Source organism: Dioszegia hungarica, assembly GCF_025882075.1.
Source record: "Dioszegia hungarica strain PDD-24b-2 chromosome Unknown MKK02contig_8, whole genome shotgun sequence".
NCBI lineage: Eukaryota > Fungi > Basidiomycota > Tremellomycetes > Tremellales > Bulleribasidiaceae > Dioszegia > Dioszegia hungarica.
In genome coordinates this window covers 3,961,664-3,975,498 of record NW_026515770.1, presented here as the reverse complement: position 1 = coordinate 3,975,498, position 13,835 = coordinate 3,961,664, and the positions used below count along the sequence as shown (strand labels likewise).

At 41.6% G+C, this 13,835-nt stretch overlaps 4 protein-coding genes across 4 annotated transcripts; 1 reads left to right on the top strand and 3 right to left on the bottom strand.

Moving 5' to 3' along the window:
- Positions 1-3: 3 nt before the first annotated feature.
- Positions 4-1,767, bottom strand: MKK02DRAFT_45255 (WSC-domain-containing protein; the record flags this gene model as incomplete). Its single annotated transcript, XM_053093317.1, has 9 exons — positions 4-88; positions 120-351; positions 383-541; positions 572-683; positions 714-913; positions 1,025-1,347; positions 1,401-1,575; positions 1,607-1,686; positions 1,718-1,767. 9 exons carry the CDS (start codon positions 1,765-1,767, stop codon positions 4-6), a joined length of 1,416 nt encoding a protein of 471 aa, XP_052946328.1.
- Positions 1,768-1,946: 179 nt separating this feature from the next.
- Positions 1,947-3,789, bottom strand: MKK02DRAFT_45254 (uncharacterized protein; the record flags this gene model as incomplete). The annotated part of the gene is made up of 3 exons (XM_053093316.1): positions 1,947-2,807; positions 2,840-3,679; positions 3,736-3,789. 3 exons carry the CDS (start codon positions 3,787-3,789, stop codon positions 1,947-1,949), a joined length of 1,755 nt encoding a protein of 584 aa, XP_052946327.1.
- Positions 3,790-4,226: 437 nt separating this feature from the next.
- On the top strand, positions 4,227-5,688 carry MKK02DRAFT_33716 (uncharacterized protein; the record flags this gene model as incomplete). Its single annotated transcript, XM_053088770.1, has 5 exons — positions 4,227-4,368; positions 4,401-4,444; positions 4,489-4,798; positions 4,831-5,313; positions 5,348-5,688. 5 exons carry the CDS (start codon positions 4,227-4,229, stop codon positions 5,686-5,688), a joined length of 1,320 nt encoding a protein of 439 aa, XP_052946326.1.
- Positions 5,689-11,322: 5,634 nt separating this feature from the next.
- MKK02DRAFT_33715 (uncharacterized protein) lies at positions 11,323-13,141 on the bottom strand (the record flags this gene model as incomplete). The annotated part of the gene is made up of 9 exons (XM_053088769.1): positions 11,323-11,398; positions 11,457-11,468; positions 11,636-11,699; positions 11,801-11,907; positions 11,955-12,250; positions 12,299-12,764; positions 12,818-12,898; positions 12,963-13,037; positions 13,098-13,141. 9 exons carry the CDS (start codon positions 13,139-13,141, stop codon positions 11,323-11,325), a joined length of 1,221 nt encoding a protein of 406 aa, XP_052946325.1.
- Positions 13,142-13,835: the final 694 nt, after the last annotated feature.

Sequence of the window (13,835 nt, the reverse complement as noted above, 5' to 3'; positions counted from 1 at the left end):
CGGCTACTCTCTGCACCTCGACCGCTTCGCCAGGGTGATGACCTTGTTGTTGCCGGGATAACCTGCATCGCCCTTGACGCCGCATTGCCTACAGTCAGCTTGACCTGACCGATACTCACCTGATAGTGGTAGCTTTGATCTGCCTGATGGAGACTGGGGTCGGCTGGATGCTGCCCCCGCTTGCAGCTCCAACGCTGGGCGTACCGCTCCCCGAGAACTTGTACACCGATAGCGTCCTGGAACCGCCGCAGAAACCCTTGGAATTGCCCTCGCCGGCGCATGCGATGCCGCACTGGGCGGTCCCGTCGGGCGTCTCGGACACACCGGTGAGCGCGTTGCCGCAATAGCATTCTGCCTCAGCTCTGGACGTACCATGACTCACCTCGACCATACTCGACACCTGCGAGCTTGTATCCCTTTCCGGAGCAGAAGGAGATACACTTGGTTGGGGTCATGTCGTCCGTTGCGGATGTAGCGGCGGAGAGGGCTCGACCGGATGCGGGCTCGTTGATGCAGCCGAGGTTCTTCCAATTTGAGGGGACTATATTAGCGGGACCAGGAGGGCGCGTACTTGCTGGACCGATAATCTTGAACTTGGCAGTCTCGGTATAGGCGGGACGATTGGACCCGCCCGAGCCGTACAGCGGGTTGTTACCGGGAAGCTTGGAGACGGGATCGATGATCTACATCAGCACGGCCAGGAGTATCCTCACCTCATCCACAACCAGCTTCTCTGGCGCACATCCTCCCCCGTCCATGAGATGCGGTGAAAGAGCAGGGCAGCCCTTGAGGTTGAAGCCGACATTGCACGCCTCGCCTTGATCAAAGATCTTCTGGAAGAGTCCTTCGGGCCACCCCATGGTAAAGTCGCCGTGCATACCATAGCCAGTCGTATCGCCATGACTCCAGACGCCTACATCAGCCAAGTCTAGACACAACTCACGAGCTCCAGCCTCATACGTAAAGTCATCCTTGAAGTGGTACTCGTTGAACACTGATCAGCTACGCCGTCACTCTGACTCACCGCTGACGAGCCGCTTCGGGTGCGTGGATGGACACTTGCCATTCCCGTCAAAGTTGCCCTCGGCCGGATAGGAGACATGCTTGCTGCCTTCCAGCCAGAGATTGACGCCATCCCAGCACGAGGGGAAGTAGACCTGCGCGCGGAGCCCGTCTGGGCAGCTACGCGTCGGGAAGGCATTCGTATCGGGTCCACCGTTCCCCTTGAAGTTCAGGCAGACGTAGCTGATGGCTGCCTGAGCACGATCAGTGGGGTCGTAGGTGGTCCGTCCCATATCGCCAGCGAGCATCCGGAAGCCGGGCGGGAACTCGTATACGATCTCCCGGCTGACGGCGGACAAAGTAGTAGCTGTCATTAGCTAGTCCAGGCGAGGGCTTACGCATTGGTGTATGTGTTGGGTACAAGCTGCAGGCCCGACGATGTCTTTCGGTACAGCTGCGGGACCCAGTAGTTGGACTTGTCCACCTTGACGTTGGCAGTGGTGCATTTGGAGGATTGGAGAGTCGCGTAGTCGTACGTCGGGGAGAATGCCGACGCGCCGACAATCTCGTGCACTGACATCAGCTCATCCTGAGGCTAACTCACCATGAGTGGAGACGCCACCAGGGCTGACTACCGGGTCCATACGCGTCGAGAGCAGGTGCCCGAGGCTGACGATCCAGAACCTAAAATCAGAGGGGTCGAGCGCGGACTCACGGATCGGCCCGGACGACCTGGAGAAGCGAGAAGAGGAGGAACGGGAACATAAAGAGCGTGGGTCAAACGAGTGTGAAGTACAGACGAGAGATAGATGGCCAGTGAGGCTTATTGAAAAGGGCTCATGTATAAAAGGACGATCCCATCACCCTGATGTTGACCACTTGAAACAGGGGTTGCTGATGAAACGAGGCCCGATGTCTCGAACCTTACATTCCTGGTAACCTAGCTACAATGTTATAAGATCCCCCTCGCATGCAGGACAGCAGAACATGATCTCGTCTCCGAACTGCTTCCTCTCCCCTGGATTCTCCGCTAATGACTCCATACCGCCCCGGGTGAAGGACGACCCCATCCTTGCTTTGAGCGCCGTGAGCGAGACTTGCCGCTTATGCCGAACGTTGGCGGGAAGGATGGCGTCGACTGTACGATTGACGTTGGATGTACGGGATAAAGGAGGTGTCTCAGCGGATGGGGTGCGACGCGCCTCGCCACGCTCCTTCTGTGACGACGCATATGCCGCCTGTAAATCGGCGAGTTGACGCGTCAAGGCCTGTACCCGAGATGCTGACGCCTGCAGCTCCTCCTCCAGCCTCTTGACTGCCTGGTCATCCACCCGCTTGATCTGCCCCTTGGCCGAATCCAGCTCGCCGGCCAGCTCCGCCTTCTCCTCCATCACCAGCGACACCTTCCCTCGTACCTCCTCCAGCTGTCGCAGCAGATCCGCATTCTCTGTTTGCAACGCGGTCCGTTTCTTCTCCGCCGCATCGGCACGTTTCTGGTCTGTAGACAGGGTGGTATTGGCCTTCTCAAGGTCTGCTTTGGTATTGGAGAGGGAAGACTCCGCAACACGAAGTTGTTCGGTCTGCGAGGAGTAGTCCGTGCGTAATTGGGCGAGACCGGCGGTGAGGGATGTATGTGTGGCCTGAAGGGAAGTGTGAGCGGAGGAGAGAGTGTCGTGTAGGGTCTGTAGGGCCGCTTGCTCGCCCCGGGTGGACTCGAGCTGCTGTCTCGCGTCACCCAGGTCGGCTTGTACAGCAGAGACCTCGCTTGACCGGCCTTCGAGAGTTGATTTGAGCTCAATCTCAACCTATGATCAGTGCCGCCTTGGCTCGAGCTCACCTTTCTCAATCGCCCCACCTCCTTCTCCAGCACGCCTTCCCTTTCTCTTGCCCGCTCCAGACCCCGCTCGAGCCCTGTCACCTTCTCCTCGTTCTTCGCCGCCACCTTCGCTCTGCCGCTTTCTTCCGCCTTGGCTGCCGCTTCCAGCTTCTTGACCTCCTCCTTCAAAGACTCCACCTCGCCTTTCGCCTCTGCCAGACTCGACTCCAGGCTCTTCGCCACCTTCGTCTCCAATTCCAACGCCTCCACCCTCGCCACCAACACTGCCTTTTCTGCCTCGAGGCTCGCCGTGATCGCCCTCCCCTCGTCCAGCAGCTTTCGGTCTGCCGCCGCTGATGCCAGATCTGCATCTCGCGCAGAGAGCTGAGATTGGAGATCGGCACGCTCGGCGATGAGGAGGGAGACGGTCTCTTGAAGCTTGGCCGTAGCTTCGATGGAGTCCGTATTTGGTCGAGGCGATTGGGAGGGGGTTGCCGATTCGACTGTGGCTGTAGGCACGTCTGCCTCCTTGGCTGGCACCGCCTTCTCCGCCTTTGTCTCCTCAGCCTTCTCCTCCTTCATTTCCTCCGCCTTTGTCTCTGCCTGCTTCGTTTCCTCAACTACCGCCTCCTTCCCAGCATCCACATCTTCCTCCACATCTGGCTTGACCGCCTTCTTCCGCCTCGCCTCGCCTTTGGGTGGTGGCGCCAGCTCCGTCCGATCATCAATGCTCATGGATGTCCTTGCGGACGCGAGACCCGCATCCACGTCGGTGAGAGCGGGCGAGGAAGAGGGATTTGAGGGTGCAGGGGTAGTAGCGGACGACGCGGCGGCTTTTGCCTTCTTTTGACGCTGAGCGAGCTGGAGTGTCAGCTCGATCTCTTGCTGCCATAGCCCAAGGAAAATTCGTAGCTCACGAGCTTCTTCGCACGCTCTGCTTTCGCCTTGCGCTCCTCCTCTTCTGTGGGCATATTGATAGGGGAGATGGTATAGTGATGGATCGATGAGGAATGTGTAGCTGCGCGTTGGCGAAAGTCAACCAGAATTTACACACGGACCTCCCGCCTATATGCATAGAACGCGTCTCAGGCGATCTCAGGATGGTTTTCGCCCATCCACTCATCCACGTAGGCAGATAAGCTACTCTTCGGAGGTCTCCTGACTGTAGCCGACGACAGAGCAGCCGCTCTGCGCTAGATCTCGAATTTTAAATCGAGAAGAAAGCCTTTCCCTGCGAGCTATCCTTTGTCCACACCCTGCTGGGGTACAATATCGTTCTGTACAAAGCTGTCAATGCTCCTTTGATGGCTTGTACTCTGAGTACATCTGTATGTGCTGACTACTGCTCAAACGCGTTCCGTCCTCCATCACTCATAGCTGCTTAATACTGATTTCTACCGACTCAACAATGAACAATAAGACCTCAGAAGTGAAACCGGTGAGGGTGGTCATCATTGGAGGCGGAGTAGCCGGGCTCGGCGCAGCGTATGGCCTGACTCGACCGGAGCTGGAAGGTCGCTTCGACGTGCGAGTGATCGAGAAGCGGACTGGTGAGTCTTGAGCGCGAACAAGCTGATCAAAGCGTCTCAATGCCTCGAAGCGGGATACCCTATCCACCTGTCACCTGTAAGCCGACTATACTTTGCGTCCAGGCTCTGCTGACCTCCCAGTCTGGTCGAGATGCCATCTCCACTCTTCTCTCCCCTGCAGATCAAGAGCGATTGCATCTCGCTCGCCAGTCCCTACCTGCCAGACACGACGGGATCAGCTTTTTCAACAGCGACTGCAAGCGGATCTGGCACACCCTGCGGGAACCATTCGAGAGCAGTCTTGTCGAACGGGGTGACATCCTTCGGATCTTGCGCGATCGAGTCAAGGGGATCGAGTATGATCGCAAGGTCGTTTCTGTCAAAGACTTGCAGGATGAGGCGGTAGTCATGCTGTCAACTGGGGAGATCATACGCGCAGATATTGTCATTGGTAAGTCCAACATCGGTCTGGCTGACAATCAGGTTCGGACGGCATGTTCTCGGCAGTCCGAAAGACGCTTCACCCTAAGGATGATTTCCGCCCCATGCCATGGGTCACCTGCAATTTCCGCCTCTCCCCCTCTTTCCTCAAGGCCGCTGTGAGCGGTCTCGGAGCTGATCCCCGCGGCATCAACGTCTTCTGCGGGACAGGCTGGTCTGCCGCACTCATGCCCACTCATGATGGCGCTTACGTCGCCTTGACCGTTCCTTCACCCATGAAGGATATCCGCTCTGCATTTGCGTCCTTGCCTGATTTGCCCCTGATCCAGGCGATCCGGGCGGACGTAAACACGAATCAGGGCAGGGCGTTCCCTCTCTACTCTGCAAAATATACTCAAGCCGGCCGAGGGAGGCTCATACTCATCGGGGATGCAGCGCACGGGATGAACCCCTTCTGCGGTGCTGGCGCCAGCATGGCCTTGAGCGACGCGGCGAGTCTCGTCAAGGTGCTAACGGGGACTGAAGGTATGTCAGCGACCAAATTCACATCTGACAGCAGACCTTGCCGAGGCTCTACCGCGCTTCCATAACGACCTGAAGAAGCGCGCCGACCCAATGATCAAGATGTCGAAAGTCCTGCTATGGCTCGCGCAGGGCAAGACTCCGATGGGTCGGGTGGCGAGGGGTACAGCTTTCCGCACAATCGAGGTCGTCGAAAAGGTGCTGCCGACGCGGAAGCGGATGCAGAAGAGGCTGGATGCGGTCTTGGCGGATGCAGAAGAGGCAAAGAGGCTGGACGCGGCCTTGGCGGAAGAGGCGAATCAGGCGGGGATCTCGCCAGTCTCGTCCACCAGCACGTTGCTGGAAGATACCCCTCCAAAGATGCTCAGACATGATTAATTGCGGCAGAGTGGGGGCCGCAATCAAAAATGCACATGTGCTCTCGTATCTGGTGCTCCGGGCTGACTGTACATGTTGACCCCCGCTCCCCGCCAGAGATTGGTCGAGGCAGAGTTGACGACCAGGGAATGCTGAGTTTCCGTGCCACGTACACACATATAAGAATACAATCAGAACAAGAAGGGACGGAAAGGAAGACGCACCCCAGGCCGACCCAGCAGGAGGAGATGGAACGAACGAGAATGGCAAAAACAGGTGCTCCAAGGCATTATTAGCTCCGCTTGACCCTGCCCTGGCCATATGGCAGGCTCAGATCGAGCAAAGGAAGAGGTGGCAGGATGCGTCAATATGCATCCGCTCTTTAAATACAATTTTGTAACTAATTATGAAAATTTAAATTCAAATTGACATTTATAATTCATTAAAATACCATATATATAAAATCAATTATATATTACAAATAAATATAAAACCCACATATTTTACATATAATTATTTATTAAAATATCATTCATCTCAAAATAATTCAATTTTTAATTATCCACAAAACATTATTTAATTACAAATAATTTATTAACAATCAATTTTGTGTTTTTATCCAACAAATATAATAACAATTACAAATTTAAATTTTTAATATACATTACAAATTCATAAAAAATAAAATTTTTACATCCCCATCAACATATAAAAAATATTACATAAAATTCAAAATTATCATAAATTTATTTTACACATCATTTATTATATATATAAATACTCAAAAATATAACATAACAAAAACAATACAATATAAATTCATTTATTAGAAAATGTTTTTTAACAACTAAAAAATTCAATTCAATCAAATCATATTTTTTTTACATCATAAAATAATATTAATAATTAATTTCAACACAACAGAATTCAATATAAAAATTAACAATCATTATAATACAACATTTATATTTATTATATTGATATTTACAATAAATACCATTACACAATAAATTAAATACAATATAACAATTATATAATAATATAATTAAATACAATATTCATTAACAATCAATTCATATCATTATTCCAAAAAAATATTAACATTATATAATAAAAATTCAAAATGCCAAACTACATCAATTTCATATACATATAAAACTGATTATTTAACATAATAACTACATAATTAAAAATTATTAATTATATAATTAATAATTAATACATTTTTAAAAAATTATATATATTAAAAACATTTAGCATTTTTATTATTCAAATAATTTCTTCAATTTACAATATACAATTTATCTTAAATTTTTTTGTATACATAGACATAAATCATATTTTCAATTTACTGTTAATAAGAATGGATTGACAGATATGAATAGTGAAAACCAAGAAACCATCATATTGTAATGTATTGTATTAACAGCCATACAACCACACATACAATGATTATATGAAGTTGTAAAAAATGAAAGAATAACAGTGGATATAGAATATGCAATTAAAGTTAAACCATGATAGCAGGAATCAATGCAAGTTATTAAAAGTTCAATGAAGAGCATCAATAATTAAGAAGTATCAGTGATACACAGTATAGTCATTAAAAAGAAGATCAATCAAATTTTTTTAATCACAATAAAATCATAATAATTAACCAAAAAATAAAACATCAATATTTATTTATTAATAACATTTATAAATCAATTCAAAAATAATTTTTTATAATTTATACCAAATTATTATTTTTCATTATCATCACATTACAACCAAACAACCTATAATATTGTCAATAAATATTTTTTAAATTTTATATTAAATAAATAAATAATATTTCTTAACAAAATAAACAAAAAACAATTTATATCAAACAAATTAAATATTAATTTATCCAATATAATATAAACAGTAAAGAACAAATATACATACAATAACATATTTAATTTATTAAATTATTATATTCCAATTCTTTCAAACAAAAAATATCATTTTACATACATATTTACAAAAATAAACATTTTAAATTTTTATAAATTTATATTAAAATACATTTAACATTAACAAACGAAATATTATCAAAACAAATACAAATAAAAATAAATATTATTAATTTCTAAACATTTTAACATTTTCATTTTATATATTTATTTCATTAATAGATCAATATACAACACTTATACATCAAAGATTAAAAATTACAATACCAATTAATTTATAAAAGTATAATACTTATTACACAAAATATCCATCAAATCAAAACAATCAACAAAAAACATATTAACATACATAATATATCATCAGTTATTAAAATAAATCTTAATTACAATTCAATACTAATTACATCATTTAATAATACAGTATAATTATAACACATTTTAATTATCATTAAAAACAATTAATTTTTAAATTAAAAAACATCATTTTAATTAATTAAAAAAAATTAAATCACATCCAATTAATTTTATTTATTATCTTAACAATAATACATTCAAACAACAAACATAACATTATATTTAAATCAAAATTATAATCAAATTATTATCAAACCATAATAATAATTTATATAAAACAATTTAATAACATTTAAACATTCACAATACATCATATATATATTTTTCAAATAAAATACATTTATTATTTAATTTTACAAATTTTTTTAGCCAATTAATTTTAATATTCAATTCCACATTGTATTATATTAAATAAACAAATTTATATAATATTACAAATAAAAATTCCAAATATAATTTTTAACATTTATTCAACACATTATTAACAATATTGTAACAAACAAATTAAGCACACAAATTATATTTAAAAATATATTAACACTCATAATTATAAAAGCAATATAAATATATTAACCAAACAACCATTATACAAAATATATACTTCAAAATTAATTATTATATATTACATTTAATTTCATATAAATTTCATATAAAAAACTTTATAAACAAGCAAATTAAAAATTTATAAAATAATATTATTGATCTTTGTTTTAAAAAAAAAAATTATTAAATTTTAATACATAATTTACACATAAATACATTTATTGGATTAATTCTCATAACATACATTATTATTTTTAAAACATATATAATATAATCTATAAATTTATTCATAATTTATAACAATTCAAAACAATTCAATTAATAAATATCAATTCCAACATATATTACATAATTTAAACATATTAACATTTCATTATTATAACAACAACCTATATAAATACACAAATACTTTAATTTTATCAATATCAAAAATTATCAATTATTTTAATATACATTCATACACAAAAAAAATACACATAATAAACTATCACATAACTTTTATATAAAATCAACATAATACAATCCCATAATCATATATCATTAAAAATACAGCAAATTTTTTTAATAAAATTTTAAAAAACATAAAATATTAATAAATAATGTAAATAAATAGAATATATTCATTACATGATATTAATATTTAATAATTCAAACTTTTAACACATGATTTTCATTTTTATATTTTCATAATAACAAATTTTCAATTTATAATAATTAATCAACACAACATAAAACAATAAAATTTACATACACATATTTATTTTATATATACATTTAATTTTATTCATATAAAAAAATATATTAATTTCATCATATATTCAATAAAATCAAAAACACATACAATTTTTAAATAAAATTCACACAAACAAAAATTAATACATTATCACATTTTCATCATATATATAAACATATCATTAATAAACCATATATATATACATATTTTAAATACATTAAATACAAATAAAAAAAACACATTACTCATACAAACCTTTTATTAACACAGAAAATATATTTTATAATAATATTTCAATTTTTTATCATATGATAACAGTTTTGTACAAACAAATTAACACCATTAAATTTATGGATGTTTTATAAAGGATAGAGCTGTAATAATTTTATCAAAAAAGGTGTATATACAAAAGATATTAAAAACCAATTTAATCATGTACATATTTGTAATATTACGAATGGAATCATTGTGGTAGCATCAATTAAAACGACATAAGAATACATTGAAAGTTTGCACAATATATCAAGTTTTTATATAACTAATTGGTGAAACATTAAAAACCAAACAAAAGCACACGAGAACGATTTTAAAACCAGTCATTCCAAGAAGATGATAAAAACCATAAACAACCAATGAACATTATGGAGAAACATCAATAGTATTATTAATTGATAAACAAATGTAAACAATAGCATCAGTTTAACAAAGATAAGTCACTCAAAATTCCACATTTCCAAAATTAATCCAAATGAAGAGTAATTACACATGACAGAATATGTCAATTAATCACAAGACAGAATAAAATAAAACAAGTATAGAAGGTATATGAAATTTGTTATATTTTGTCAACATGTATGAATATTGGGAGTACATCATTAAAGATAGGCAAACAGTTTAGGTTTATGCACACATAAGATGAACCAATAACAATTGTTTGACAGAGGACTATATAGTATAGATAAATCGTAAATAGTGTAAAAGCAAGATATTAAGATGGGGAATAGAGTAAGAGAAGAGGGTATAAATAATTATATAAGGAATAAAAATTGCATGAAGAAGTTACAAGTTTAACTGACACATACCAACAGGAGGGGTATCATTATCAACAAAAGTTTCATACACATATTAATATATTATAGCAGTATAAGCAAATGTATACAAACATGGTGAAGGCAACAGATATAATTCAATCATAAAAATTAGTGTCATACAAAGACTATAAAAAAGAAAAATCATCCAGCAAGTATAATTAATAAAAATTATTAGAAGTTGCCAATGAAACATTATTGTACAAAAAAAATGTTAGATTGAGATAATACATGGATTCAATATAATCAAAAAAAGGAAGAAAAATAAATAGAATTCATGAATTATCAATACAAAAGTTAACAATAAATGAGTCAAAGTATCATTTATAATCATAAATTTAATATCCAAAAAATCGCTCCTCCCAGTCATAGAATCATATAAAATTTGCATTAATAATTACTTGAGATTCATTTTTTTCTAATAACAAGTACATACGAAATCAAAAACATAATAATTTTTAATAAAATTAATCATATTTCAATATACAATATTTAAATAAATATATAATATTTAATTTAAATATACACAAAACATAATTCATATTTTCAAAAATAAAATTCATTCATTTACATTATATAACAAATTACATATTAATATCATTAATATACCGTCATTATTAAAAAAATATCTCATAATTTATAATCAATTCATACATAATTAATTTATTATTAAATCAAACCATTAATTAAACATTAATAATATATAATTAAACATAAAAATAATAAATAATCAAATTAATTATTTTCTAATCAACATTATCATTTTAACATTTTATATTAATACAACTAAATCATAATACACACAATCTAATATTGACAATATCAATATATATACATTATCTTTTCAAATATTCATCATACACATAAAACAATTATTATTTTAATTGCACACATATATAAATAGATATACTTAATAAATTACATACAGGGGCAAGATTTCTGGATTCCGATATTGTTAATGTATAGAGGCAGAAAGATACATTCCTCGCGACCACTTGCGCTACGCTCGCCAGCTCCAGCTCTTGGAATGATACTCTCCCTCAGCTCCCGAAGATGAGTGGCCACTCCGGCTCCGCCTAGGAACAGTCAGCGTCAATTCCGACACGGTTCCAGGATACGAAATAATGAACTTACAAGAGGTCACTTCTTGTACTCAGCGCGCAATTTGGCCCAAATTTCAAGATCAGCATTCAAGGCATCGTGGCTGAGCTCCTTGTAGTCTCCTTTACCCAAACGCAGTATTGTATAACCATACCTGGAGTACTTAGTATCCTTGATCGCGAGATGATTGGGCTTTCAGGGTGGCAACTCACAATTCGCACTGCTTGGAAAAACTTGACAGCTTTTTTGCTTGCCTCGCAAATAAATCGGCCGGCCCTGCTCAGTCAGCTATCTGAGAGCCGAAGACGTGCAAGAAGCCGTAGTAAGATAGGTAGGTAGCAATCGGAAGGATATGACAGTCGATATAGGACACTCACTTCTTCGCCAGAACTCAGCCAAGCTTGGAGTGACAAGGGTCTCCCCTTTCCTAGGCCCTTCCCTAGACCAGTAAATGAGGTCTTTGTAGGCCGGGTCGACCAACAGCCTGATAGATGTCAGCGTGGTTTGGCCGATTTGAGAGGTACAGCTTACATGGCTAGATTTTCGTCGAATGAATGCTCGCGTTTGACCTCCTTGGCCAGCCTTTTTAGTAGCGAGCCGACCTTTTGGTCTACTTGCGCCTTCTTCGCCAGCTGTTCCGCCGTCAGGGCTTTCTTCTTGACCGCCTTGGGTTTCTTGGCCACCGCCTTGGACTCTCTGGCTTTCTTCTCCTTCCATTTCGCCTCTCCCGCCGTCATGGTGATGTCCTCGACCCCATAGGAATCATCGATGACGAACGAGAGAGCGTATGTATGGGCCAGATCCTGAATGATGAGGATGATCAGATCCTGCGTGGTTAGCGTGCATATGCGTGAGATACCGGGGAGATGACTCACGGTGACAAGCGCATTAAGGATTGTCAAGGACAGCGATCTGATCCACTCAGTCGACACCAAGGCCATATACGCGATGGCCATCATCACTCGGCAGTACGATGTTATGCCGTACCGGGCCCTCGATATCTCCACGGTCGTGTCAGAGACCTCTTCGTGCCGATCCCGCGCATCGTCCTCCTTATCCTCATCGTCTCCTGTGCCAGCCTGTAGTTCGTCGTCTCTGTTGCCGTGCCCAACGCACGTCGGCGCCGAGGACTCGGAGCCGGAGCTGTCAGCATCGTCGATTCCGGTGGTGATGGCGGCGAGAGCGGAGGAGGAAGAGATGGCGGATGTCATGGTGGCGCGAGTCGAGGAGGAAGTATCCCGGTTCGCTTTGAGGTTATTGGTTATGCCGTATCGCTGGATGGTGGGGCCTGGGACGGCGCCGGCTTGAATGCGATGAGGGGTGATGACCGTGCACGGGAGCCTGCACCTGTCAGCCGAGACCCGCCACAATCACCACACGAAAGCTAAATGCACGGCTCGTACTTGTCGAAGAATTTCTCCGTGTGCGCCCTCTTCTTTTTTTTGGCCAGCTTGATCGTCTCCGAAGTTTGGAGGCTGGAAGATTAGCTTGTAACCAAGACAGGATTGTGACGCGACCGCAAGCAATGCTTCGACTTACGCTTCGCCCTCATCTCCAATGGAAGCCGACCGCTCCCTCTTCCTGTATCCCATCATATTCGAGCTGGGCGTGGAGCTGGAGATCAGCCTTTACACATAGACCCTGGCGACAGAGATGTGATGCTGTTGCACTCACATGAAGCCCGCCCTGACCCTCTGCTGTTCTCCTGACTGGTCCATTCCGTACGCTTGATGTCGAGAGGTTGTGATCAGTAGAGAGATCAGTAACAATAGATTGATGGGCGAAGCAGCACAAGGCGATGTTGAAAAAGAGTGGGCGAGGCAGAGAGAGGGGGGGCCGTATTCTATGGGAATCCTTTTGAGGCTGAAACCCTTTTCCTCCGGGCTGGATTTTGAGGGGGGGCGCGGTCGCAGGCCTTGAGATAACATCAGGAGTGTGTGTGCGGCTGTGTGGAAGGGGAATCACTTCGAGGTCGCTTACGCCCCTACATCTACCCCTGTACCCCAGAATTTAGACACCGGCAGACTCGCATAAAACCAGATCTAGGATAGCTACATACTGTTCAGGTTTTCACATGTCAGCTTCTTCTGTACCCCCGGGGAGGGAGTGGCGGGAATACTCACATGTCCAGCACGAAGTGTTTACTTCGTACACGAGACTTTTGTCGATATGCCGCTATCTGACTCGTTGTAGACGGAGGCGAAGATCCTCCGCAGCTTGGGCGAATTCGACATCAGGTAGACCTCAAGTTGACTTTGTGCCGACTATCGCCTGCTTCGGAGGCCGAGGTAGCCGGAACGCCACGTACTGCCCGGCTGTTTACAGACTATGGTAGACGCTGACAAGAGGAAGCAGCTGCAGAGCAAGACAAGATGAAAAATATATGGCCGCCAGGCCGCCATGATTTGTTTG